At 41.8% G+C, this 19,848-nt stretch overlaps 1 protein-coding gene across 1 annotated transcript in view; it reads left to right on the top strand.

Moving 5' to 3' along the window:
* DOC2B (double C2 domain beta) overlaps positions 1 to 19,848 on the top strand; it is a 657,062-nt gene that overhangs the window by 235,139 nt on the left and 402,075 nt on the right. The window contains exon 2 of the mRNA XM_075852930.1: positions 2,258 to 2,337. Within this exon, the coding sequence (XP_075709045.1) occupies positions 2,258 to 2,337 (80 nt within the window). The remainder of the gene's footprint in view (positions 1 to 2,257; positions 2,338 to 19,848) is intronic.

Raw genomic sequence — 19,848 nt, forward strand, 5'->3', positions numbered from 1 at the left:
TAGTTCTTATCTCTGTCCCTGATAAGGAGGAGAGTAGCACGGGCTGGTGAGGAGGTTATCTAATGGCTTTAACCCTTACTGATGAAAGTCTGTGTACTCTGAGATGTAGAAGTTAGGCTTCGCTCACATCTGCATCGGGACTCCGTTCATGGTTTCCGTTGGAGCTTTCCGTCAGGGGAACCCATGAATGGAATCCAAACTGAAACATACGGAAACCATAGTGTACGTTTGTATCACCATTGATTTCAATGGTGACGGATCCGGTGCAAATGGTTTCCGTTTGTCACCGTTGTACAAGGGTTCCGTCATTTTGATGGAATCAATACCATAGTCGACTGCGCTGTTCATTCCATCAAAACGACAGAACCCTTACACAACCTGGACAAACGGAAACTATTTTCACCAGATCCGTCACCATTGAAATCAATAGTGATGCAAACGAAAACCTATAGTTTCTGTTTGTTTCAGTTTCCATTCCGTTCATGGGTTCCCCCAACGGAAAGCTCCGACAGAACCCATGAACAGAGTCCAGACGCAGATGTGAACGAAGCCTAAGGCATATGTCTAGACTTAAAGATATGCCTGTTTATTCAACTGTATTGTACTGTGCATGCACATCTCACATTCTGACATTCTCTAGAATGACGTGCAGAGAACTTTACATTTAAACACCAAGGGGTGATATTACAAGCAGATAATTTCCAAATTTCTGCAAGGAAACATGTATTTTTTAATAACAATACTTTACAAAGTTACTCTAAAATGTATATTAAGCATATATATTGCCATTTCTATTGATGGCACAACCCCTTTAATAAGCCATGGTGTTAAAAGGTGGACATTCCTTCGTTTACACTATATATAATACATACACTTAATTATTTTTCTATTAAGACTGGAAACATGCTTTCATGATTTGAGGTTTTATCAGTAATTTCATTATTGAAATATAGCTATAAGCTTACATACAGTAGCACACAGTAGACGAAGCAATCAATGGCAATGCTAAATATTCTTTGGTTCTAGTACAGATCCATAATATGATGTCCATAGTCTTATTGTACCTCTGTGTGCCTCTTATTGTACCTCTGTGTGCTTCCAATTTTATATGGAGGCACACAAAGGATTTTCCTTACTGGTTCTTATCGAATTGTGGCATGTTCTAACATATGCAGTGTTACACAGCTATTTACCTAATCGTGGCATCATAGGGACTATGTGCATTAGCCCTCTATGGAGATGAGGTCTTATTTTTCTGATAATAGACACCATTTTTTGGAATTCATGAAATTTGATAAAATAGATCATTACAGTCACTTAGATATGTGTTGCATTAAAAACTAACCATATTCTTTTATTTACTTTTTACATCAAGTGTATTCAAGCAGTTTTTTTTAGCTAAAAATATGCTTAGACTTAGCAAGGCCGACTCCGGGTCCGTTTGGGCCCTTGTGCAAGAGAGTCCTATGGGTCTCCTTAAAATGTACCCTCTTTCAAGCAAAGTGCCACCCATTTCTTTTCTAAAACACCCTCATTTAAAGTTGTTTTTTTTTTTTATTACAATGTAATACTATGTATATATAAATCTGCCATTCTGTGTATGTATAATTATTGCTGCCAATCTTTATACATAAATAATGCAGCCTTACTGTATATTTTTATATCTAAAAATGCTGCCATTCTTTGCAACACTCTTAATGTATGATAATGTATCTATATAAGACCGCCATATAGTGTATACACAAAAATGCCACTATGCACACAATGCCGCTATATACTATACACATACATAATACCACTATGTACCATATATAAATAATGTTGCCATATACTGTACACATAAACAATGTTTTGTAGCATAGAGAAACCCCCCCCCCCCTCTATGAGCCAAAGCAAAAAGACCCTGACAAGTATGGTTTCCATGAATGGTTACCATGTAATATTACATTTCTCTTGCAGGAAAACGTCTAGTTGGTCATGGCTAACAATGACAAAATCATTAAAGAATTAGGGCACAATCTTAATTACAGTTTATTAATAAGTAAATTGCTGTATAAAATGTCTGCAATCAATAGTTTTTTTTCTGTGCATTAATAAAGTAATATTATTAAATCCATTTTTTTTTAATGCATTTCTATGTTTGAGACCTTTATTATACATACAAGTGGGGCCTGTCCGTGACAGTATTCTTAAATGCAAAATAATCATTTTCTAGCAAACGCTAACAGAGTATTTTTTTTTTTCTCATCTCTTCCAGCAACCCTGGGGACGTTGGACTTTAGCTTGCTGTACGATCATGAAAACAATGCTCTGCACTGCACAATCAATAGAGCGAAGGTATGTTTCTATCTGCTTTCTATGCATCATCCATTGTACATATCCTGAGGAAGTAGTCCTGAATTATCCTCCACACAGAACAGATCTGTCATCTGAAACTGCTCCTCTGCCTGCAATGCTCACCAGTGTCTTTTTAGGATATGTTCACACGGCCTATTTTCAGACGTAATTCGGGCGTTTTACGCCTCGAATTACGCCTGAAAAGACGGCTCCAATACGTCTGCAAACATCTGCCCATTGCTTGCAATGGGTCTTACGATGTTCTGTTCAGACGAGGTGTAATTTTACGCGTCGCTGTCAAAAGACGGCGCGTAAAAAGACGCCCGCCTCAAAGAAGTGCATGTTACATCTTGGGACGTAATTGGAGCAGTTTTTCATTGACTCCATTGAAAAACTGCTCCAATTATGTCCGTAATGGACGCCGCGAAAAACGCGTGCACCTGCAAAAACGTCTGAAATTCAGGAGCTGTTTTCGCCTGAAAACAGCTCCGTAATTTCAGACGTATTTTGTTAAGACATGTGAACATACCCTTACAGACTGCATTGACTATTCTTGAACCTTGTTCATATTATTTTAACTTCATACATTGGTTTTGAACTTTCATTCTACTCTAGCACAGATGTTAGCGCTTGAAGGAATGAAACCAAACTTTTCAGAATATAATAAAAAAAAATCATTTTATTGACTTCTGGTGCAATAAACAAGTACAAAACAAGTCAGAGATCATCTTACACCGAGATATTCCATAAAACATGACAAGGTTTTGTACAGGCAAGCAAATAGCATTTAAAATACACATACATATCTGTACAGTGAACTTGACAATATGCATTCAAAAGAGGTCAACATGATAAATAATGTATACAAAAAGATAAAGAAACAAAAAAAACATAAGCATATAAAAAAAGGAACTTATCCTTTCGTTTCTTGCTCTGTAGGGGTAGGAAATAAAGGTGAGTAGTAACTAGATAAGCACTTACTATGTAACAGTTCGAGATGTACCGATATAAAGAGACCATGGACCAAGACAAGAGTATCCTATCAGGATTCATCAACTGTGCTGTCAGAGGAGAGTTGTTCCAAATATCCCAGACTTTAGAGAATTTGTTTGGGCTGCCATGGCTTTGATATACATGTTTTTCGTATGGAATGACAGAATTAACTAAACTAATCCATTGTCTAAGAGTTGAAAGATGTTCATTCATTCATTGAAGGAATATTGTTTTCCTCGCCAAAAATAAGGAACCCCATTCCATAAGAGCGACTCTTGCAGACCCAGCCCGTCATTGCAATATACATGCACAGTCATTAATTTGACTGGCTGCCGCGTAATGTTACGTACGTTTTCCTTGTAGTGGCTGTAGCAGGGCAAATGTGTAGTCAGAAGCGGCTTCCCCTGGCGAGAACAGCTGATGACAGGGGTTAGAGGAGCCGGACATCTGGCTACCAGTTATGTCCTTAAGAGTAACTGCGTAAAATAGATATCAGATAGATAGATAGATAGATAGATAGATAGATAGATAGATAGATAGATAGATAGATAGATAGATAGATAGATAGATAGATAGATAGATAGATAGATAGATAGATAGATAGATAGATAGATAGATATGAGATAGATAGATAAATAGATAGATATGAGATAGATAGATAGATAGATAGATAGATAGATAGATAGATAGATAGATAGATAGATAGATAGATAGATAGATAGATAGATAGATAGATAGATAGATAGATATGAGATAGATAGATATGAGATAGATAGATAGATAGATAGATAGATAGATAGATAGATAGATAGATAGATAGATAGATAGATAGATAGATAGATAGATAGATAGATAGACAGACATATACAATATATAGATATATTCTACCTATATATTGGTAGAATCTACCACTAGAATAAATTGGCAGAGGTGCTAGGGAGACACTGTGACAAATTTGTCTCCGGTCAGCTCTGCTTGCCATTTTCTAGGCAGCCACGCGGACCATATAGATGTAAAGGATCCATAAAATAAATTTGCTTTCCCATATTCTTTTTTTTTTTTTTGTTTACACCACAATCGGTCAGAAAACCTGACAGTATACTTTTAAAACAAATGAAAAAAGTCTCCAAATGTGTGCATTTTCAGTATCTGGTTTTTTTCTTTAGACGGATCTAAACGTATACTATACAAACATATGTAAACATTTACTATTACATTTGGATGTGTCCGGCACTGACTTCAATTAAAAGTCTATGGATATTGTACCGAATATGTTCATATACCTTCTTTTGTTCTAGATGTATAGTGCCAACTGTATGTATTTCTGCACCTATATTATGGCCTTGTGGGACTGTTAGTTTGGATAATTAGACCCACGGTCGGGTCAGGATTCGCAGCCGTAATATACTCGCGTGAAAGTGGCCTTAGAAGTGTGACAAGTGGAAGATTGCCCACTTTGTACCAGCGGCCAGGTAATCCAGTGTTAATAAGTGGTTAATATAATAGTTTTTAAATTACATATAATGACTAGTATTTCACAAAATGAATAATGATTTCAGTTCCGTCTATGAGTAGATGAAATCTACTTTGTACACTTGTTAATGTGTTCATTATTACAATTATTCATGTGGTAAACACAAGAATTAAACATTCTGCTGTGTGCTACTTTCCTGGCCATCGGCTATAAGATCTGATTGTGCCTGGCTGAGAAATACATATTTCTTCTAGATACAATTAATGGGTTTTCCCTAAAGCTCTAGCGTGTCCCAGACATCTATAATATAGTTATACAATATTATTTAATCACACAGATGCTTACTGGCAAAATGTGACCGCAACACATATCAATAGAACAAGTGGTCATAAAGTGACAGAAATATTTGTAATAAGCACTTCAGAGACCATGGCGGGACTTTAATAAACTATCTGTGCAATTTTTGGCGTTGAAAAGTCCCAATTTGTGCAAAAAATACGATTGTTTTGCACAAAAACATTGCAACTTTTTAAATTGTATACACTACACTCATCATATTTTTTCTTTTAAAGTTTGTGGGGCTTAGCGGAAGGGTAGGTGGTCACTCACGGTCTGACAGATTTACTAGAATTTACGCCAGAAGCTGACCTAAACTACAGCACAAGTTTACTCCAGCTCACAGCTGGTGTCATTTTCCCTTTGTGGCGCACAGACAGGCAGAGATGCACTTACTTTATTGTTCTAGAAAAAAAAAAAGGGGTGCTGCTTAAAATGTGGTGCCATACACCACAAATGTTCCAAAATTTTGAATTGATATGATGAAGAGAAAAGTGTCTAGTATGTCTAGCTAGATGCGCCAAAATTATCACACAGCGTGCAACACTATGATAAATCTGGCGCATCTTCTAACTAAAAAAGTTAGAGGTCCAGCACACTAGGTCCAGTACACAATAGTCAATCAACTTGAAGGGGTTAATTCTAAGCACTCCCACTTCCTTCTTTTTCCAAATATCTGATCCATAAAAGCAGACTATATACATCAGAAAGTAACTATGATTAAGAACGGAAAAGTTTGAAACGCGTAGGCGTTCTCTCCCGGGATTTTTTAATTTTGACTTAAACAAACAGGGGTTTTTTTCATATCATATCGTGTGCTGGACCTCTAACTTTTTTCCTTGGATTTCTACCTACTCCTGACGTACTCTCTTGCCCGTGCACCGAATAATCATGGAATGTGGCGTCCATACTTCGAATGAGTGGTGAGCGGACCAATTTGTCTTGTACATTTTTTACTTGCATCTTCTAACTGCCTTCCCTAAGTTTACACTGTCTAACACATAGACACTATTAGTAAATCTGCCCCCATGTTATTAAAGCCTCTCGAGGAACTAAAATAAAATGTATAAGATAAGTGGGATAAGTCAGATATGTTCAGTATTATATCTGGTTATCAGTACAGATACATACAGAAGATCCAGGTGTAGTTGGTCTACATGAATACAGCTGTTTCTTTAAAAGTCATATTACACCAAATTTTAGCATCCATATTACGGATGCAACACCTGGACCCCCCATGATTTTACTGAATTTAGTGTAGATTACCACATAAGCCTATTAAGATTTATGTTCGGTTCAGTAGAAACCACAGTTCTCCTTGTTTTGTAGCCATAATACAGAACCTAAAATTTGGTCATTAGAGATTAGCAAAATTTTAAGCCAATTTCCTATTGCTGAACTGTATTGCCCACATATAGTGTAGGACAATGGAGAATGAAATACTTTAATACAAATCCCTATTTCAGCCTCCATTGTCTTATATGAAGGCGATATGGTCACATAATAGTAAATTTGTAAATAGTGAAGGCTCAGCACTTTAAGGCAAAAATGCTGCAAAAATAGGGCTACAGAAGCTAAATTACTGTATAAAGAAAATATATTAAACATGTTAATATACTTTGTTTTAATTCCTCACTATTCTCAAGATCTTTTGTTCACCTTGCACTTGTGTTGGTTAGACATGATTATTTAAAACCTTTGGATGTAAATATAAACATTTCTATTCACCAACAGTCAGCAGAGATTTTTAAAGAATTCAAAAAAGTGTATCAGAAAGTTACATTATTTTTAAGCAAACAATTATTAACCTTTAATATTTCCATAAAACTAGAAAATCCCTTTAACCCTACTTTCCAATGACAATCTGTACTCTATACTAAGGCCAGTTCAAACAGAGTTTTTTTACACATTTTTTGACGTGGAATCCGCATCGGAAAACGCGCCAAAAAACGGCCGAAAATGACTCCCATTGATTTCAATGGGAGGCGGAGGCGTTTTTTTCCCGCAATCGGAAAAATCTTCTCTTGGGAAAAAGAAGTGACATGCCCTATCTTCTGGTGTTTACGTCTCTGACCTCCCATTGACATCAATGGGAGGCAGAGAAAGCGTATTTCGCTGCCTTTTTTGCCTGCGGCGCTCAATGGCCACGGGTGAAATACCCCCCAAAATACGCGGCAAACGGCGGGCAGGCAGATAAAAATCTGCTTCAAAATTCAGATGGAATTTTGAGGCAGAATTTTCTGCCTGCAAAAAACTCAGTGTGAACAGGGCCTAATACTATTTGTGTAACTAGTAACTCATTTTCAAACAACATTTCCAATTGTAGTCTGCTCTAAAAATAAACCTTACACTTCAGAAATATCATTGTAATGAAAGTGTGTTCCGACAAGTAACAGCTTTGTCCTATTTTTAGAGTTTACTGTTTTATCACAGCCGCTGGCATAAGCAAAGTGTTTTTTAAATATTATGAGTCATTGGCAATGAAAGCTCAGTTCTTAGTTGCAATTTTCTTTATCTACAGCTGTGTACTAACACAATTACAGAATACAAATATAGTAGTAATAGAATAGTCAAAGGGATTGTCTATCAAAAACAGCCCCTGTCAATAGCCCTTTTAGGGCATATAGATCTCATAATAGGGTTAACCCCTCTATGAGCCAAAGCAGAGAGCCACTACGTAAGAGCAGTCACATCCGCGGCTGCAATCTGAAAATGGACTGCCTGCGTGAGGCATCCCCTTTCAGAAATCCCTTGCTTCACAAATATTTTACTTTGCTTTGATACCCTAAATAGATATGGTTCCTAAAAAAAATAAATAATCTAAATATTTATACATATATAAAAAAAAATATGCCACTCCTTTGTAATGGGATGAAATATAATGGGTTATGGACTGCTTAACTAAGTCCCCTTGAATCTTAGACTGGCATGGCACCATAGGGATTAGCACCTCTGCTTGCTGCCTAGGTTCAAATCAGACCGGCACAACATCTGTTTGGAGCTGATGCATTCAGTTTTTCTGGTCTCTTCCCATCCTTTAAAATCAAACAGATAAGTAAATAGACCCTAATCTATATGTGAGATAGGGACATTAGCTTATAAACCCCACTTGTTATAGGGACCGTTGTGTAAAAAATTGTTAAATAGGACCTGACAATTATGCAACTATTTTATGTCTCCAATTGTACTTATTTGACTTAAAAATAATAACATATTAACAAAAAAAATCTTCTGATGTGAAAAATATTAATCTCAAAGAAGATTTAAAATGCAACCGTCCTGATACATTAGCACAGTGTTTGCATCAGATCTAACCAATGACACCAACATTGTTGTCCTTGACTTGTAGTTATGCCATAAAGTATGAAATACCTCTCAACTTGTACACTCCATCATCATCTTTCTCACATTCTTTTTTCACTTTTTCTTTTAACTAAAAAATCATCATCATTTCATGTGAAGTCTCGATGGTTAGGAAGACTCCCATGGATCTGGTATAATATAGAACTCTCAGACTACACAAGACGTTAGACTCAGATCATGTTATCTATCAGTTATTATTGCCCTGGAAGCCACTTGGGCAATAACCTTACATTATTATTCTGGGTTATTTATTAAACATACATACTTTATGACATACTCTCTTTTTGGAGGCTACATCATGAATACATTTCCCTTAAGCTACCTCCAAAACATTGTGAGAGAAGGAGACTTTCCAACCGGTTGTGTTCACAGTAATGATAATGTTGCTGCCGGCTCGTGACCTTGACTCATAGACCGTTGCCTGCAGGATTCAGAATCATGTAAGTGTTTTTGTCCACTGGCAACGGCATTGAGAGCTGCTAGGTATATTCTCTCAGTAAAAAAAACCCTCTTATAAATCTGACATTCCCCTCTGGCAGTTATGTATATGATTCTCTAGCGTCTTGTTATTAAGAGCTCCCAACCAAACGGTGGCAATCCTAAAAATATGTAATATTTTATTTATGGAACTTAGAGTGGCATGGTATAGTTATAGCTGGATACTTTTTCATATCTCTTGGTTCCCTGTTTCACCTGTGAGCAAAATGCGATCAATTTGTTCTGCCGATCCTATTTTATGCTCAGTGTTCCTCTACAGTTTCCTAATTCATAGGGATTTGGTAATTTTCAGGGAATTATAGTGGCGTGTTGAGAAATGGTACAAGGCGTGCTGCCAAGCAATACTTTTATACATACATTTGCACTCCATAATGTTTCATTTTATATTTAGATGTCATATTTTTATTTATTAAAAATACAGTATTAACTGAAATTTCATGAAATCTCCAGTCCATTTTTTAAAAACTCCTAATGTTGTTAACCCTTTCAGAACCGAGCTCATTTTGGCCTTCAGGACCAGCCCCATTTTTTCAAATCTGACATGTGTCACTTTATGTGGTAATAACTCTGGAATGCTTTTGCCTATCCAAGCGATTCTGAGATTGTTTTCTCGTGACATATTGTACTTTATGTTAGTGGAAAAGTTTGGTCAATAAATGTATTGCTTATTTGTGAAAAACACTAAAATTTCGAGCAAATTTTCAAAAATTAGGATTTTTCTAATTTTAAATGTATCTGCTTGTAAAACAGATAGTAATACCACCCAAAATATTTACTATTTCAGATATTCCTTATGTCTACTTTATATTTGCATAGTTTTTTAAACATTATTTTATTTTTCTAGGACGTTACAAGGCTTAGAACTTTAGCAGCAATTTCTCACATTTTCAAGACAATTTCAAAAGGCTATTTTTACAGGGACCAATTCAGTTCTGAAGCGGCTTTGAGGGCCTTATGTACTAGATAGACCCCATAAATCACCCCATATTAAAAACTGCACCCCTCAAAGTATTCAAAACAGCATTCAGAAAGTTTCTTAACCCTTTACGGGCTTCACAGGAATGAAAGCAAAGTAGAGGGGAAATTGAAAAATTTTATTTTTTTTGCTTAAATTAATTAGTAATACATTTTTTTCTGTAACACAGAAGGTTTTACCAGAGAAATGCAACTCAATATCTATTGCCCAGGTTCTTCAGTTTCAGAAATATCCCACATGTGGCCCTAGTGCACTAATGGACTGAAACACCGCCCTTAGAAGCAAAGTAGCACCTAGTGGATTTTGGGCCCCCTTTTTTTATAATATATTTTAGGCACCATGTCAGGTTTTAAGAGGTCTTGTAGTGCCAAAACAGCGGAAATCCCCCAAAAGTGACACGGTTTTGGAAACTACACACCTCAAGGAATTTATCTAGGGGTACAGTTAGCATATTGACACTACAGGTCTTTTACTATATTTATTGGAGTTTGTCTGTGAAAGTAAAAATCTACTTTTTTTCTTAAAAAATATCAAAAAAATAATATTTGCAAGGAATAAAGAATAAAAAGCACCCCCAAAACTTGTAAAGCGAATTCTCCCGATTACGGCAATACCCCATATGTGGTACTAAACTGCTGTTTGGACCCACGGCAGAGCTCAGAAGGGAAGGAGCGCCATTTGGATTTTGAAGCACAGATTTTGCTGGATTGGTTTTCAGTGTCATGTCTCGTTTGCAACGCCCTGGAGTGAGCAAAACAGTGGAAACCCCCAAAAAGTGACCCTATTTTGAAGACTACACCCCTCAAGGAATTTTTCTAGGGGTATAGTGAGCATTTTGACCCCACATTTTTTTTTTTTTTGCTGAATTGAGTGGAATTAGGCTGTAAAAATGAAAATCTTTTTTCTGAAAAAACAGAGAAATTGTTACGTTCATGGCCGGGGATCGCCGTTCTGACTCACCCCCTGACGATCCCGGCCATGGACGCCTCTCTGCTCGGCATCCTCCTCCCTCTGGCAGTCGCCAGCGCTGTCTTCCGGGTCCTCGCACCGTTCCCCGCAGGGCGCGCGTGCCCGCGCGTGCACGGCCTTAAAGGGCCAGTACGCGTCCAGCTGCCTGTAATCAGGTATTAGCCCAAATAGCTCCTGGACTATAAAAGGAGCTCTGCCCACTTGTTCCTTGCCTGAGTGTTGTTGTATTCCCTAGTCTGTCTTGCTAAAGGTCTCCCAGTGTTTTCCAGTTCCCAGTGTTGCCCGTTCCTGCTGCCTGTACCCTGTATCCCGTAATACCGTTACCAGCTGTAAAAGCCAAGTCGTGTCTTCCGCCGCATCCGCAGCGTCACCTGCTGTGAAAGCCAAGTCGTGTCTTCCGCCGCATCCGCGGCATCACCTGCTGTTGTAAAAGCCAAGTCGTGTCTTCCGCCGCATCCGCGGCGTCACCTGCTGTGAAAGTCAAGTCGTGTCTTCCGCCGCATCCGCGGCATCACCTGCTGTGAAAGCCAAGTCGTGATCCTGCCACTGTCTACTATTGCCTCAGGTACCCGTTTTGAACTATAGACATTGTTTTGTACCTAGTTGGCCAGCTGCTACCCCGCTACGCGGTACGGCCCAGTGGGTCCACACCCCGCCTCGTGACAGTACACTCAGGCCCTGGACCCCGCTGGCCAAGTCAAGAGTCTGTCATCCTCCCAAGCCATGCAGGCCGACCTGCAGGATCTGCAAGCGCGACAGGATCAACTCATTGTGGCAGTAGACTCCATGGCGCAGCATCTTGGTGCACTAGTTTCTTCCGTCATCGCTCCTAGTGAAACTCCTCCGACCAACCCTCCAGCTACACCTCCTGGCAGCTCCAGTTCGGACTCTCGGTTCTCGCTGCCATTGCCACCACGGTTTCATGGAGATTCAAGTTCGTGCAGGGGGTTCCTAAGCCAATGCCAAATCCATTTCACTCTGCACGCCCAAGTATTTTCTTCGGACGGAGCCAGGATCGCCTTTATTGTATCCCTACTCGCCAGCAAGGCCCTGGCGTGGGCGAATCCAATCTGGGAACGACAGGGACCCGTGACCAGAGACTTCCTGGGGTTTGTGCGGTTGTTCCGTTCCGTATTTGAGGAGCCTGGACGAGCCTCATCGGCTGCTACCGCTATTTTTAACCTGCGTCAGGAGGACGTCTCCGTGGGCGAATACTCCATCCAGTTCCGGACCCTGGCAGGAGAATTGTCTTGGAATAATGAGGCCTTGGTAGCATCCTTCTGGCATGGCCTATCGCCTGAGATCAAAGACGAACTGGCTGCTCGAGATCTCCCAGCTGCCCTGGATGATCTGATGCAGCTGGCTAGCCGCGTGGACATAAGGCTTAGAGAGATCCCAAGAGATTCTTCAGGAGAGACAGCTTTCTAGACTGGCGCCCAACTTCCAGTAACCCCTCTTGCCCTGTTCTTCTGCTGCGCCCGAGGTCCCGATGCAGGTGAATCGGCTTAAACTGTCTGATCAGGAGAAACAGCGCAGGCGCACCTCTGGACTCTGTCTGTATTGCGGCCTGGCTGGCCATGTCGTGCGTCTGTGTCCCCAGAGGCCTAAGAAACCCCAATGTCTGGGATTGGTTGGAGAGACAACCCTGGGCGCTACTGCACTTGATAGAGAATTCTCGTCCAAGCTGTTCATTCCTGTGACCATTGTCGCTTTCGGGAGACCTCATCCAGTTTCTGCCTACCTGGACTCTGGCTCCGCAGCCAATTTCATCTGTCAAGACCTTGTGGATCTCCTTCAGTTGCCCACTGTTTTGCTGGAGAGACCATTGATCGTTGCCTCGGTAGATGGACTGCCTTTGCCTGACCCAGTATTGTCTGTGACCAAGCCGTTGAGACTCCAGGTGGGAGCTCTTCATTCCGAGCTGATCTCTCTGTATGTCCTGTCCAAGGCCGTCAACCACGTGCTGCTGGGCTTGCCTTGGCTCTGTCTTCACGCCCCAGTCCTGAATTGGAACTCTGGAGAGGTTCTTCAGTGGGGTCCCAAGTGTCTAGACCGCTGTCTGGGTCATGTCCTTCCATCCCAGCCTTCTTCGCCTCAATCTTTGTCTGGGCTACCTCCTTGTTACTCTCAGTTCGCTGATGTCTTCGACAAAAAGGAGGCAGATATATTGCCACCACATCGAGAATACGACTGTCCTATCGACTTGGTTCCTGACTCTTCTCCTCCTCGCGGTAGAGTATACCCTCTATCCTTGCCAGAGACACAGTCTATGTCGGCCTACATTAAAGAGAATCTAGAGAGGGGCTTCATACGAAAGCGTTCATCCCCGGCCGGAGCCGGGTTTTTCTTTGTCAAAAAGAAGGATGGATCCCTTCGACCCTGCATTGACTACCGGGGTCTCAATCAGATCACGGTGAAGAACAGGTACCCCTTGCCGTTGATTTCTGAGCTCTTTGATCGTATACGGAGGGCGAAAATTTTTTCAAAGCTTGACCTGCGGGGGGCCTACAATCTAATCCGGATCCATCAGGGAGACGAATGGAAGACCGCCTTTAACACACGTGATGGACACTACGAATATTTGGTCATGCCCTTCGGCCTGTGTAACGCTCCCGCAGTATTTAAAGAATTTGGGAATGACATATTTCGTGACCTTCTCTATGTCTGAGTTGTGGTGTACCTCGATGATATCTTGATTTTTTCCCCAGATCTTGTGACTCATCAGGGCCATGTCCGCCAGGTGTTGCTTAGATTAAGAGAGAATCATCTCTACGCCAAGTTGGAGAAGTGTGTGTTCCAAGAAAAGTCTCTTCCCTTCCTGGGCTACATTATCTCTGATCAGGGTCTCAAGATGGATCCTGAGAAGGTCAAGGCTGTCCTGGAGTGGCCACGTCCCCAAGGCTTAAGGGCCATACAACGCTTCCTGGGATTTGCCAACTTCTACAGACTATTCATCCCCAACTTCTCTTCTCTGACAGCTCCCATCTCCACCCTTACTAAAAAGGGTATGAATGCCAAAGTATGGACTCCAGAGGCGGAGATCGCATTTGAAACCTTAAAGAAAGCCTTCACGTCTGCCTCCATTCTGCACCATCCTGATGTGTCTCTGCAGTTTTCGTTAGAGGTGGACGCCTCCTCTATTGGTGCCGGGGCTCTATTGTACCAGAGGGGTTCGAAAGGCAAGACGATGGTATGTGGTTACTACTCCAAGCTGTTTTCTTCTGCAGAGCGCAACTACTCGATTGGGGACCGGGAGTTACTGGCCATCAAGATGGCTCTGCAGGAATGGAGACACCTACTGGAAGGCGCAGCTCATCCTATCCTGGTCTTCACGGACCACAAGAACTTGACCTATCTACAGACGGCTCAACGACTGAATCCTCGTCAAGCCAGATGGTCATTGTTTTTTGCACGGTTCCAGTTCGAACTCCACTACCGACCTGCCGATAAGAATGTGAGGGCCGATGCCTTGTCTAGGTCTTTTGAAACAGAGGACACTGTGGAGCCCCCACAGAATATTATCGATCCCTCCTGCATCTACCCTGTCAACCCTCTGCAGGTTAGAGGCATTCCCCCAGGAAAAACTTTCGTACGGCTGGCAGACAGAGGAAGAATCCTTCGCTGGGGTCACTGTTCCAAGCTTGCAGGACATGCGGGTGTCCGTAAGACCCGAGACCTGATTGCCCGTCAGTTCTGGTGGCCCACGCTGCCCAAAGACGTCATAGACTTCGTCTCCTCCTGTACGGTGTGTGCAGCCAACAAGGGTTCTCACTCCAGACCAGCCGGTCTGCTCCAAACACTGCCAGTGCCCGAGGTCCCCTGGCGGCATATTGCTATGGATTTTGTTACGGATCTGCCTCCCTCTGCAGGATGCAGTGTGATCTGGGTGGTGGTGGATCGTTTTTCAAAGATGGCTCATTTTGTTCCCCTGACTGGCCTGCCTTCTGCCGCTCGACTGGCTGACCTCTTCATGCAACACATCTTCTGTCTGCATGGATTACCTCTGCATATTGTCTCGGATCGAGGGGTCCAGTTCACCTCTAAGTTCTGGAGAGCACTCTGTGGCCTACTCGGGGTAAAGTTGGACTTCTCCTCAGCTTATCACCCTCAGTCCAATGGGCAAGTTGAGAGGATTAATCAAATTATGGAGAACTACCTACGGCACTTTATTTCCAGAAGACATGATGACTGGGTGCAGCTGCTTCCATGGGCGGAGTTCTCTTATAATAACCATACTAGTGAGTCCACCACTTCCAGTCCGTTCTTTATAGTCTATGGCCAACATCCTCGAATACCCCTGCCCGGCTCTACTATGTCTCAGGTGCCTGCAGCCGATTCTACCTTCAGGAACTTTCTGCAAATATGGCAGCAGACACGGTCTTCTATTCTGCTGGCGGTGGACCGCATGAAGAGAAAGGCAGACACTAGAAGACGAGAACCTCCCCAGTTTCTTCCAGGTACAAAGGTCTGTCTGTCTTCCAGGAATATCCGGCTGAGGGTGCCATCTTGCAAGTTTGCCCCCAGGTTCCTTGGACCCTTCGAGATTCTGCTGAAGATCAATCCTGTGTCGTACAAGCTTCGACTGCCTCCTACCCTCAAGATCCCTAATTCCTTCCACGTCTCCTTGCTAAAACCCGTGGTTCTAAACCGCTACTCCAGGACTCCTAGTTCCGCAGTGGCTCCTGGCAGTTCATCCGGAACTTTTGAAGTGAGGGAGATCCTGGCCACCAAGAAAGTAGGAGGCAGGACATTTTACTTGGTGGATTGGAGGGGATTTGGTCCAGAGGAGAGGTCTTGGGAGCCAGAGGAGAATATCGATGCCCCGGTCCTCATGAAGAAATTTCTTTCCCGCTCTGGTCCCAAGAGGAGAGGGCGTAAGAGGGGGGATACTGTTACGTCCATGGCCGGGGATTGCCGTTCTGACTCACCCCCTGACGATCCCGGCCATGGACACCTCTCTGCTTGGCGTCCTCCTCCCTCTGGCAGTCGTCGGCACTGTCTTCCGGGTCCTCGCGCCGTTCCCTGCAGGGCGCGCGCGCCCGCGCGTGCACGGCCTTAAAGGGCCAGTACGCGTCCAGCTGCCTGTAATCAGGTATTAGCCCAAATGGCTGCTGGACTATAAAAGGAGCTCTGCCCACTGGTTCCTTGCCTGAGTGTTGTTGTATTCCCTAGTCTGTCTTGCTAAAGGTCTCCCAGTGTTTTCCAGTTCCCAGTGTTGCCCGTTCCTGCTGCCTGTACCCTGTATCCCGTACTACCGTTACCAGCTGTAAAAGCCAAGTCGTGTCTTCCGCCGCATCCGCAGCGTCACCTGCTGTGAAAGCCAAGTCGTGTCTTCCGCCGCATCCGCGGCATCACCTGCTGTTGTAAAAGCCAAGTCGTGTCTTCCGCCGCATCCGCGGCGTCACCTGCTGTGAAAGCCAAGTCGTGTCTTCCGCCGCATCCGCGGCATCACCTGCTGTGAAAGCCAAGTCGTGTCTTCCGCCGCATCCGTGGCGTCACCTGCTGTGAAAGCCAAGTCGTGATCCTGCCACTGTCTACTATTGCCTCAGGTACCCGTTTTGAACTATAGACATTGTTTTGTACCTAGTTGGCCAGCTGCTACCCCGCTACGCGGTACGGCCCAGTGGGTCCACACCCCGCCTCGTGACAGAAATGTCTACTTTTTACAATGAATAAAGGAGAAAAATCACCCCAAAATTTGTAAAGCAATACGCCATATGTGGTAATAAACTGCTGTTTGGACCCACGGCAGGTCTCATGAGGGAAGGAACAATATTTGGCTTTTGGAGCTCAAATTTAGAATGGTTTTCGGATGACATGTCGCATTTGCAAAGCCCCTGAGGTACCAAAACAGTGGAAACCTCCCAAAAGTCCCTTTAGGGGACTGGAACGAGCGATCATTAGGTCGCTGGTACAATACATAATAATATCATTTTTACAGGCTCCTGTAACAGCACGATCGCTGTTCCTGTCCGTTAGTCACGGGTGTCAGCTGTAATACACAGCTAACACCTGCAGAATATGGAGCGGGCGCAGCGCATGGGCCCGCTCCATATATAACCCCCTGCACCACGACATTCTATTAAGATGTGGTGCGCAAAGGCGTTAATGCTAATGGTGCAAAGTGAAAATTAACATTTTCCACTGATATGCCATTTTAATGCACAATATGTTGTGCCCAGTTTGTGCCACTGAAGACAAATACCTCATACAATGTTGAGCGGGTTCTCCTGGATACAAAATATCATCTATGTTCACGTAAGCTCGTGTTTGGGCACGCTGTAGGGCTCAGAAGGGAGGGAGCGCCATTTGGCTTTTGGAGCGCAGATTTTGCTTGGTAACTGTTCTGTTTGGGGTTTTGCTGGTATTTCAGTTTATGATGTGGGGGTATGTGTAAACTGGGCAGAGTACATCAGGGCATAATAAGAGGGTATAATAATGGGGTAAATAAATAATAATCTGGAGAAATGTGGCCGATGTCGCACTGATAAATGGAGCCCGACTTTATCCGCTTTTGGACACTGCACAATTTCTGTCACTATATTCTGAGAGCCAGAACTTTTTTTTATTTTTTCTTCACGGGAGCTGTTTGAGGGCTTATTTGTTGCGGGATGACCTGTAGTTTTCATTGGTACCATTTTAGGGTACATGTGATTTTTTTTATCACTCTCTATTTGATTTTTTTTTTCAAGCAAAGTGACAAAAAAACATAAATTCTGACAATGTTTTTTGTCTTTTTTTTTACAGTGTTCACCGTGCGCTATAAATGACATTTTACTTTATTCTACGGGTCGATACGATTACGGCGATACCATATGTATATATTTTTTTATGTTTTGTGGCGTTTGCGCAATAAAATCACTTTTTGATAAAATTATTTATTTTTTGTGTCACCGTATTCTGAGAGCCATAACTTTTTTATTTTTCAGTCAAAAAAGCTGTGTAAGGGCTTGTTTTTTGCTGGACGGGTTGTAGTTTTTATTGATACTATGCGACTTTTTGATCACTTTTTATTCTATATTTTGGGAGGGTTGATGACCAAAAAAAAGTGATTCTGACATTGTTTTTCAATTATTTTTTTTTGCGGTGTTCACCGTGCGGGAAAAATAATATTACAGTTTTATAGTTTGGGTCGTTATGAACGTGGTGATACCAAATATGTGTACTTTTTTTAACATTTTAATTTTTTTCCTATAATAAAAGACTTATAGGAAAAAAAGCATTATTTGTTTTTGTAACTTATAACTTGTTTTTACACTTTTATAAAACATTTCTATTTCTACTTTTTTTTTTACTTTTTACTTGTTTTACTTGAAGACCTGCAGCACTGATGGCTGCTATAATACATTACACTACCTAGGTAGTGTAACGTATTATAAACTGTCAGTGTGACGCTGAGAGTAACACCGACAGGAAGCTTATGAGGACCGGCCTCCGGCCTCCGGCTAAAACGCCCGAATTACGTCCGTAAATAGGCCGTGTGAACATACCCTAACAGTGTTACTGTAAAATAGACCCTTTATTTGTAATCATCATTCTCTACCATAAATTTAAATATATTACATGTCTATTTTAGGGTAATTTGGTCAAGGCTATGACAATGATTGGCGCCGGGAAGGGGAGATCGTCACTGTTATATTGACTATTGTCACTGTCAGGCTATGTTCACACGCAAAAGTAAAACCGAATATAAAATACGGAGCTGTTTTCAAGAGAAAACAGCCTCTGGTTTTCAGCCATTTTTAAAGCATCAAACGTTTTTTTATGCGTTTTTTTGGAGCCGTTTTTAGAGCTGTTTTTCTATTGACACAATGAAAAACAGCTCCAAAAACGGCTCAAGAAGTGATATGCACTTCTTTTTACGATGCGGTTTTTTACGTGCCGATTTCTCAAACGGGCGCGTAAAAAAGCGCCCCGTCTGAAATGGCATTTCTCCCATTGAAATCAATGGACAGATTTTTGGAGGCGTTCAGCTTCTGGTTTTTTAGGCATTTTCACCCCGAAAAAAGGATGAAAACACAGCGAGTAAACATACACTTAGTTTGGCCAAGCAGCAGCCTCCCACTACCGGCATCCCGGCAATCATGTGAGCGCTGTGTATGTGAAACCCGAGAAGACAGAAGCGGTGAAAACCATTTCTGTCTTCTCTCCAGGGTCCCAGGCAGTCTCAGCCAACTAAAGCCCGTGCCGTAGATAAAGTGCAGGTTTTAAGGACCAGGATGGCCCACAGTATATATACAGTGGACAGTCCTGAACCAGTTAAAGGAATTTATTGAAATGAGCATATATAAAGTTACTGCTGCTAATGCACATCCCTAATAGACTCATATAGATTCTTCAAAGGAAATCCTAGGGTATGTTCACATGCAGTGTTTTCAGGCGTTTTCCAGGGCGTAAAAGCCTCGAAAAACGCCTGAAAAAAGGGAACCTCAACACCTACAAACATCTGCCCATTGAATTCAATGGGAAAAAACGTGTTTCCTTAAGACGGGGCGGTTTTTTGTACTCAGCCGTTTGAAAAAACGGCACGTAAAAATAAGCCCCGTAAAAAGAGGTAACATGTCACTTCTTGAGAAATTTTTGGAGCTGTTTTTCATTGTGTCAATAGAAAAACATCTCCAAAAACGGCTCCGAAAAACGCATCAAAAAATGTTTGGTTCTTTTAAAAAACGTTTTTGACTCATACCCTTACAGTTTACCAAGTTATAGCTAGCATAAGAAATTACAGATCTCATCATAATTCATGTTAGTCAGTATTGTGAAATAATGGTAATTGTCCATATATACCTATTTTAAATCACTACTTATTTTATAATTTGCCTCAGCAGGTAGATGATTAAACCTCATTATTTCTTGTACTGGGAAATGTTGAACAGCACAATCAATAGCTCTTTAATTCTTG

Source organism: Rhinoderma darwinii, chromosome 2, assembly GCF_050947455.1.
Source record: "Rhinoderma darwinii isolate aRhiDar2 chromosome 2, aRhiDar2.hap1, whole genome shotgun sequence".
NCBI classification, from domain to species: Eukaryota; Metazoa; Chordata; class Amphibia; order Anura; family Rhinodermatidae; genus Rhinoderma; species Rhinoderma darwinii.